We start from the raw sequence: 9113 nt of genomic DNA, 5'->3' as shown, positions 1-9113 counted from the left end.
TAAAATATCTTCAAAAGATATTTATGAAAGTAATCACAACATGAAATCAAATATCTGACTCCACAGACTTTTTAGATAATTTCAAATCTCAGAAAGTAATCACAACATGAAATCAAACTTGCAAATTTTATTGAAAAATTTAGAAATTAATCTACCAAGTTCATGTGTGTGTGTGAAATCCAATCTCATCCATCTTCGGTTGAATTTCAACAGATCATTGTCTAAACCTTATTGATCGAAAAGCATCAAGATAAAATTGTTTTGAGCAATTTTTCTAAGCAAAGCGGCTTTCACTTTAAAGAGTAGTCAGCAATTCCCCAACTCAACTTATCTCCACTTTTAGCTTCAATTCACAGTTTAATAGGAGCTTTCAATCAAATGTCAATAGGTAGCCTTTTCCTTAGCAAAGTATTCAGTAACTTTCAAAATTTTCTTTCTTTTCAAGTTGAATATTTTTCATTTTTTTTTTTTTTTACTCCTATTTTTTTTTTATACAATAATCTTTATAACTTTTGTGAACAATAAACCCTAGTCAACAGATCAAAAGATTTTCAACCAAATTTGTCAGAGCTGGACTAGTGCACAAAAGTCTATGAACTTAAGAGATTTAAATCTAAAAATCTCCTAATCAATGCAAATCATCTTTCATTATATACATTACAAACCAAGAATCTATTTTTATTCAAATTATCATGTGTCTCAATTTGCATTCAAAGATAGATCATAAATTCCTTAAAAGAATTTTCACATGTATATCAAGAAGATTATGATTAGAAATTCAAAACCCTAACCAAACCCTAACAAGTGATCCAATGGCAACAAAATTTTCTTTTAAGCACAAGCCATGATCACTGAATTTTATAAGACTCAGTTTGATGGTAAAGTCCTTTTGGAATCTAGTTTCAAGGACTCAACAGGCACAAAATTGATCAAATCAGTCTTTTTGATCCAAACAGACTTTACTCTTACTTCCTGAAATTCTCTCTCATTATTGACCTCTTTCTTAGGCAAATTTACAGCTTTAGAAAACTTAGGTGGCACAAAATTATTTTTCTTTTTAGAAAACACCTTTTTCTTAGCTTGAATATTCTGAGAATGAATTTTCGATGACTTTTCCTTTTTTCTTTGAAAACATGAGTGATACTTATGTCCAGTCTTACCACAGAAAGTGCAATGCAACAGTTTAGGCATATAAGACATATAAGAATGCAATGAATCAGACAAACATGGTTTAGGCATATCAACAGGTTTAACAAAAATTATTTTACCTTGACTACTAGATGAACCTCTAATAAATCATAACCCAGTTTTATCATTTACATCATTTCCCATGTTAATTATCTTATTTAAACTGTTTTGACTCATATTGAACCCTTTCAGTTTATCTTGTTCAGATTTCAATTCAATTTCAAGATGATCATTTTTCAAAGCAAGAAATTCCTTCAATGAGTTAGCAATACTTACCTTATCCTCAGGAATGATAATCTACTTCTTATGGTCAGTGATGATAGAATTGATTTCAAAAGCTTTCCTTTTGCCTTCATCAATCTGTTTTCTTAGATTTTCATTCTCTCATTTTACTTGGATAAGCTCCTTTGCTAGCTTATTGATTGCTTGTTTTACTTCTATGGTTTCTTTGACCATCTTTTTCAATCTTTCATTGTCTTTTTCAGCCTCCTCTACCTGTTCATCATGAACTTCATTGTCTTCATTATCTGAAATATCAGAGTCACATAAAGTAACAACTTGAGGACCTCTTTTAAGAAACGCGACATAAGAAAAATCATTAGTATCATCCTGAGGAGAATCATTATCATTTAAAGTAAAACATTGGATGCGTGACATTTGCAATCACAATTCCAGTAAACGAATTCATTTTCTTTTAATTTTTCTACTTTCTTTTCATTAAACCTAAACTTTGACTTTTTGTCAAAATTTTGAGGATTAGCCGTGTTGCTATTCCTTCTACTCTGTTGTCTTTGCAAAATCTGACTGAATTACCTTGACAAAAATACAAGATCATCATCAGAGTTATCATCCACATAATTCTCAACCTGTGTAAATTTAAAGCAAGATTCTTCTCTTTCTGATTTAAATCAAAGTTCTGCATCTCAAAAGTTTTTAATGAACCTACCATCTCATCAACTTTACAGGTAGTCAAATCCCAATGTTCAATGATGGTTTCAACTCTAATCTGGAATCTTTTAGGTAAAGACCTTAAGATTTTCTCACAGATTTTCTTATCACTAACTTTTTTACCTAAGTGACGCGGTTCAGAAATTATTTCAAGAAAACTAGAATAAAAATCAGAAAATGATTCATCTTCTTTCATCATGATGTTCCTAAAGTTATGAGAAAGCATCTGAATTTTGGATAACTTCACTTTTGAAGTTCCTTCATAAGTAACTTGTAAAATATCCCAAGCTTTTTTAGCAGTTTTACAATCAGAAATTCTAACATATCCAGATGGAATAACAGAATTAATAATTGAATATAAAGCTTTGCCATTAGCATCATTACGCTCAGTTTCAACAATAGTAAAAACAAAAGCATCTTTTAACTCTTTGATTACTTTACCATCCACAGTTGTATCTACTGTAGGTGGTGTATAGTCAGATTCAACTATTGCCCAAGTTTTACCACCAGAATTTTGCAAATAGGCTCTCATCTTTGATTTCCAAAATTGTAATTATCTTCTTCAAATAAAGGACCACAATGATTAGAACTGCCTTCTTTCAACGCATAAGACAAGATTTTGAAAACAATTTTTGAAAAATAAAACAAAACTTTCCAACAAGGATCAACTCAATGTATAAAGATTGGTTCTGATACCAATTTGTTAGTTGTACGCAGCGAAAAATGCTTAGAAAGTTTTGATTATTTTAAAAACAGATCTTATGTTTTTTCTAACTTACTTTATTTTAGCAATTATTAAATTAATATTATGCAATCTAAATTAAAGCAAAGTAAAGTTAGAGATGACACCAGAATTTTAGCGAGGAAACCCCAGTTGATAAAATACATCAACTATTTGCGTGGGAAAAACCTCATGGACTATGCAGTCCAAAATAAACCAATCTACTATGCTTGAAACAAAGTACACTAAACTTTGACTCTGGCTCACACCCTATCGTTCTACCAAACACCAACAACTGACAATCCTCTGGATTTGCAACTCCCCGTCCAACAGCAACTTGATTTCAGGCTTATGCTTGATCTTTGTAGAAGAGTAGCTAGTAGACCAGACAACACTCCTTGAATGCTCCAACCCTTTCAAAGTGTGATCGCTTTTACTTCTATTCAACTTTTAGATTTGATGTAGAAGTACATCTACTTTTGTCTGATCGATGTAGATGCAACTGTACGATCACGATCAGGATTCGAACAACATAACTCTAAACTCACTAAGTGTTTATGTGTATATGTTCTAGAAAGATAAACAGAAAATTATCTAAGAATTTCTATGACAAAAATCTTCCTAAGGCTTTTAAGAATAATAAACTGATAATGCAAAAGCCATGAATAAACCAATGTATATGACAAGGTTTATATAGAATATCGAATGACCTAATCCCTCTGAAAATAAGGAAAAATTCGTGCATAGGATTTGGTATAATTCTAGACCAACTGGGAAACAAATCAAGAAAGGAAACTAAAAGTTGTACTGTGAACAGGACACCTTGAACTAGTTCAGAAAGGCTGAATTGGTTCAAGTTTGGCCGCAAATAAATTTGAGGCTTGTTTGAGTTCTTGAATCGGTTCAGAGGGGCTGGACCAGTTCAAGTTGTCCAGAACTTGATACTGGTTATTTTCAGCCTAAAAACATTCTACGGACAGTTCTGAAAAATATGGAAAGTGTAGAATGTGTCCTAACCTGTTTAAAATCATTCCTAATGTGTTGTTCTTACCTTTTTCTTCTCTTCAATCATGGTAAATTTGAACAATTTCCCAGTTCTGTAGTCGTTGTCGAACTTGATAACTTTAATTATAACTCGACTTGGATTTGTTTTGTTTACGATAATTGCCAAAAATAAAATAATATCTCACAATTGATACTTTATGCATACTTGTGGTGATTTGGGACAGGTTTTGTGCAAACCAAATGACTATGCCTTGATTCAAGATGGGAAATTAATTTTAAATGAGTAAGAAAACCATTTTGATTTTCTAGGATTGATCCCTTGACCCCTAGGATCAATCCCACCTTTTTTCACCAGAAACTGCATGTTCTGACTACTTGGGATCGATCCCACCACGCCTAGGATCGATCCAACCTTGTTCACAACACAATTTTTTTTGTTTTTTTAAACCCAGAATTCAAATGGCCATAACTTGCCCATCTTAAATCTAAATTGGATCATTCTTGAGTCTAAACTGACCATCTTGAAGTTATATTTCCAATGATACCAACAAATTCCATAATTACAACCACATAAAGATTTATTCCCATTTTAGTGAGACTTGCTCCTAAAAACTCCTAAGTCGAAAATGCATTAGACTCAGTTAGAGTCAATACATCCACCTCCCTTACCTTGAAATGACCATTCTACCGTTGTGTGCTCTAGGGTTTGGGTAATGACCCAGAATTAGATTCATCGCTCGTCAGTGGTCCAGATTCACTAGATTTAGGTCGTTACAAGGGTCCATAACTCTCTTATACTTGAGAGACATCATGTCATAACATTGATGAATTGCTATGACGGCCGTTGCAATCTCTTCACTCATCGTCGATCTGGCTAACTTCTTCGTAGATAAAGAGTCCATCCTCTACCACCGAATTGAACATGTAATAATGAGAAAATAGTGAGTCCCTGGCGCATAAACACCCATCATGCATATGGATTATCCCGTATACTCACAGGATACCTCAACTCATATGATGGATTGATCAACACATTATTCACCATATGTGCATAAAGCATTAAACCACATATTCCATTAAACAAAATGTTTATTATAATTCATATAATTGCTATGGAAGGCAAATAAGTCTCAACAACGGAAAACACAATTGATATCTTGGAAACTGATTAAGATATAACTAAAACAAACTAATTCCAATTTTGTAAGTGTCCCTTTCTCTAATAGGCATTAGGAATCTTTGCCACCCTTTGCGTTGTTTCACTTCCTTTGACTTTTGTTCCTTGGTAGACTTCCTTTCTGGATCATTATTCACTGCCAAGCATACAGAGATAAGCTCTGTGTGGCAAAATTTCGCCAATTCCCTCGCTATTTCTGTAACGTGGCACCTTCCTGTAATTGTTATTCTATCATTGCCTGGTCCTGGACAGACGCCATGAACTCCTACAGAATTCCAACAAAAAAAAAAAAAGAAAGAAAGAAAACATTTGATAGTTCTCTGAAACTCCTTTAATATGGGCAAAAGTAATCTTATACTCCACTCCAAAAAAAAATGATAATTTTGTTTTTATTTTTTTATAAATAGTTATACTCAAATTTAAAGAAATAATTTTTTTTTTTTTTGGATGAAAACATGATGTTCAAGTTATACCTGGAAGAGTCCTAACTTTCTCCATGACATTCCAGTAATAAGAAACATGTTGTTCAAGTTCAAGCTTCAAGCAAAATTCCTACAAGAACAAAGAACACATACACAACAAATTTTAGATATATAGACCATGATTGAAGATTGCAAAAATGCAATACTGATCATGTAAAATAAGTCAACAGAGAGTGTGAAGGGCAATGAGAAAATCAAACCTTGCGTATATTTGAATTTAACCAATACCTGAAATGTACTAGCAGAATTTTAGAGAGAATCTTTGCATATGACCAAAACATTGTACTAGATTTGGCAAACTGAATCATAAAAGAAGATCAAGGTTAGAAAATTACTCTTTCTTGGCAAGTTGAATAGAAATAACCTCGGCCAGTGTCTTTGCTGCTAAAGGAAGGCCTTCGCACCTGTAAATAATTTCATCCTTCATTCTTGACAGAACCTGATGATGATAGCTAGTTAAATATTTCTTTCTTCGAATTGAATCCATGAAAGTTAACCAAAGAGCCTCTGCATCGAATGTGGGCTCGAGTCTGAGCAAGTTTTTCTCACCGACCATGCTTATGGCTACCTCTTCAAATCTACTTGTTACAATGATGGCACCCCCAACCCCCTTCGCCAAGCCATGGGAAAAACGACTAAGGTCTGTGGCGGTGGTGCCATTGTTGTTCTGATTAGAAGTCAAATCGGAGTACCATTCATTTAGGTGGCATACATTGTCTAGCACAATCAAATACTTCTTTCCCAATAACAAATTGTGTAATTCAGTCAGCTGGTCATTAAGATCCTGCAACTGATCACATTTTGCACCCAAATGTGTCAACAAATGAGTTACAATTTCTAGTGGATTTGCTTTTAGAGATAGCTTCACCCAAATTACAGGAGAATAATCTCTCAAGAATTGAAACTTGTGGACAAACAATCGACCAAGAGTAGTTTTACCCACGCCACACATCCCCACAATTCCAATTGCCTTGACACCTTCATGATCATCAGGTGTCCGATCGAGCAATATTGCTTCCATCTTATGCAACTGGCTAACCAACCCATGAGTCTCGAATGGATGGAGTGGTGGAATATTCTCTGGTAGATGAACTGTGATAGAGTCTGGTTGTAAAGAAGCTTCACGAATTGCATCATTCTTTGTTTGTTGCAGCTTTTTTCTGATTCGAATCAGTTTCTTTCCGGTTTTATGAAGAAACCAATACTTCTTCAAGGCACGGGGATTGACATGACTTTTCTTTTCCTGAGTTTTGAACTTTCGCTCCTTCTCTGCTGAGAGAACGCAATTTGCCAACAAGTACCTGAAATCACCAATGCACCACTAGCCTAATCAGGGCAGAGTCGGGAATTCTGGTTTTGAATATATATATTTTTAATAATATTAATTAGTACATATATGGAGGAAAATATAATCCTAAATATTAGAAAGCCAAACCTAAATAAATAGAGATTTAATTTTGAGGGAAAAAATGAGTACTTTAATTCCTTTTTGAGAAAGGTACTCCAGACATAATTAGCATCTTCACGAAAGATTAATAAAATATAAAAATAAAAAATTGTACCATTTTAATTAAACAAAATATGGCAAGCTTTAACAAAGCCAGACTATTATGAATAAAATAAATATGAACTTTAATAACTTATGCAAAAAAAAAGCTGTACAATGTCTTTTTAAGAGCAATTCTAATGGACTGCTATTTTCAAAATATAGCATATAGGTTTAAAATGGGCTCTCCAATGACATGTCAAATGGGCTGTCAGAATATAACTTTGCCAAATGTTGTGCCAAATATAACACAACATATAGTTATTGTCAAATCTGTTATTGGTCTCTTCCTTCTCTCTTCTCTCTGGCATGAGCTGCCAATTTAGTGTTGTGCTTGTATATATATATATATGTCAGTTGTGCTTATATATATATATATATCAGTGTTGTGTGTATATATATGTATATGTCTGTTGTGTGTGTATTTATATATATGTCTGTTCTACTTATATATATATATATATATATATATGTCAATATTTTTATTTATTTATTTTTAATAAGGCAAATAAGTTAAATAAAATACAAACACTCACAAAAATAATAATAATAATAATAATAATAATAATAATAATAATAATAAATAGTTGTTGAAAATTATAGTTGAGAATGGTAGTTAAAAAATAATGGTTGTTGTGTCAAAAAATAACATTTTGGATGAAATGCACCATTGGAGTAGAATTACTAAAATATAGCATTTTGACACTATATCTCCTTTCAAAATATAAATTTGACATGCAAAAATGACATTTTGCATTGAAGATGGTCTAACAAATGACAACTAAAAATATTGTTACCGGCAATTTTGCTAATTTTAAATATTTTTCTTGTTAACACTATCTAAAAAAAATGCCTGCTAACACTATCCAAAATATATATATATATATATATATATATATATATATATATAAGTATGGTAATTATATGTTGCAGTGGGTACTTATTTAATTATTAAAAAATAAAATAAAATAAAAAACAAATACCTGAGATCATACAGCCAATTCTTGATTATAATAGGCGTGGAATCGTCGATGGTCTTGTCTTGCAGGACCTCAAGGATCTCCTGTAAATGAAGACGGAGGGGAAGATCGCCGCCGAATTCATCCACCGCTTCTTGAAAGTCAGTGATGAATCTGTCCTTGAGAAATTGTAAATGATCAGCAGCCATGTGATTTTAATTTTAAGCTTTTAGCTATAGCTAGCTATCCCTTCTTTCTTTTCTCTCTCTCTCTATAAGATTTTAGTTCATCACAGCAAGGGATAGTCACTAGTCAAGGCCTGGATTATATTTGTTGATTTTTCTTGAGTACTACTACTACATATAAATGCGAACATATAAATGCGAACGCAGCTGAAATGAAGTTGCCACGAAGAATCCAACAAATATATACATATATATATGAATGTTGATGGAAATGCATGTATATTTATTTGATTTGTTATTGATTTCTATAAGGATGTGTCTTTGGTAAATTTTTTTTTTTTTTATTTTGTTAGAATTATTTGAGAACTATTTTGGAATTTAGTGTTGTTGGTTAACTGTTACAGGCATTTTTTTGTCCAGTTATGCTTGTGGTTAGGTTGGGTGGGTGACTATGACTCTGCGTGTGGGGTAGTGGGTGTCTTTGTCAGCGTTGTGTTTGGTGTGTGTACAAATACAGTACAATGTGTGTGTATGTTATACAGTATATTCTATCTATATACTACGAGTTCTACTCGTATAATATTAGTTTGATGGGTTTTAAATAAAATAGAGTTAAATAATATATATGTATATATAAATATAAATATTATAGTAAAATAATTAAGGGTGTAATTATAAATACTAATCGAGTTATATAGGCATGTATAATGATAAACTCTCTCAATGCATATTATAAATTATTAAACTTAGGTGATCTTAAATAATTAGGAATAATAAATATTTTGTATTATTTTCACTCAAGTGACAACCTAATCCTGGGAATAGTAAAATTTGTACTTTGAATTTTAACGTGATAATATTTAAATTGAATTTGGTAAAAGAAAACTTGTAACACTTTGTTA

General features: G+C 32.2%; 1 protein-coding gene across 2 annotated transcripts; it reads right to left on the bottom strand.

The window, feature by feature from the left end:
* Positions 1 to 4932: 4932 nt before the first annotated feature.
* On the bottom strand, positions 4933 to 8727 carry LOC132300301 (putative disease resistance protein RGA1). Of its 2 annotated transcripts, none has more exons than XM_059797325.1 (5): positions 8051 to 8727; positions 5857 to 6822; positions 5722 to 5749; positions 5513 to 5591; positions 4933 to 5253 (listed from the first exon to the last, which is right to left on the bottom strand). In XM_059797325.1, the coding sequence occupies exons 1-5, from the start codon at positions 8233 to 8235 to the stop codon at positions 5042 to 5044; spliced, it is 1470 nt and encodes a 489-aa protein (XP_059653308.1). In that variant the 5' UTR covers positions 8236 to 8727; the 3' UTR covers positions 4933 to 5041. The 2 variants fall into 2 exon arrangements, with proteins under 2 accessions (XP_059653308.1, XP_059653307.1); XM_059797324.1 differs by having other exon boundaries at positions 4933 to 5304; positions 8051 to 8726.
* Between the last annotated feature and the right edge of the window lie 386 nt (positions 8728 to 9113).

This window comes from Cornus florida, unplaced genomic scaffold (genome assembly GCF_030987335.1).
Source record: "Cornus florida cultivar Cherokee Brave unplaced genomic scaffold, ASM3098733v1 CherokeeBrave_3.0.0_Hap2_Chr03, whole genome shotgun sequence".
Lineage (NCBI taxonomy): Eukaryota > Viridiplantae > Streptophyta > Magnoliopsida > Cornales > Cornaceae > Cornus > Cornus florida.
Note: the sequence above shows the minus strand (reverse complement) of the source record. Positions and strands in the feature narration are given on the sequence as shown.

What these genes read in the sequence shown, in the direction of transcription:
- LOC132300301 (XM_059797324.1), bottom strand. Translation starts at nt 8,235, where the DNA reads ATGGCTGCTGATCATTTACAATTTCTCAAGGACAGATTCATCACTGAC. An exon ending in AATTGGCTGTATGATCTCAG is followed by an intron (nt 6,823 to 8,050) that starts GTATTTGTTTTT and finishes TGGTGATTTCAG; the next exon opens with GTACTTGTTGGCAAATTGCG. An exon ending in GAAAGTTAGGACTCTTCCAG is followed by an intron (nt 5,305 to 5,512) that starts GTATAACTTGAA and finishes GGAATTCTGTAG; the next exon opens with GAGTTCATGGCGTCTGTCCA.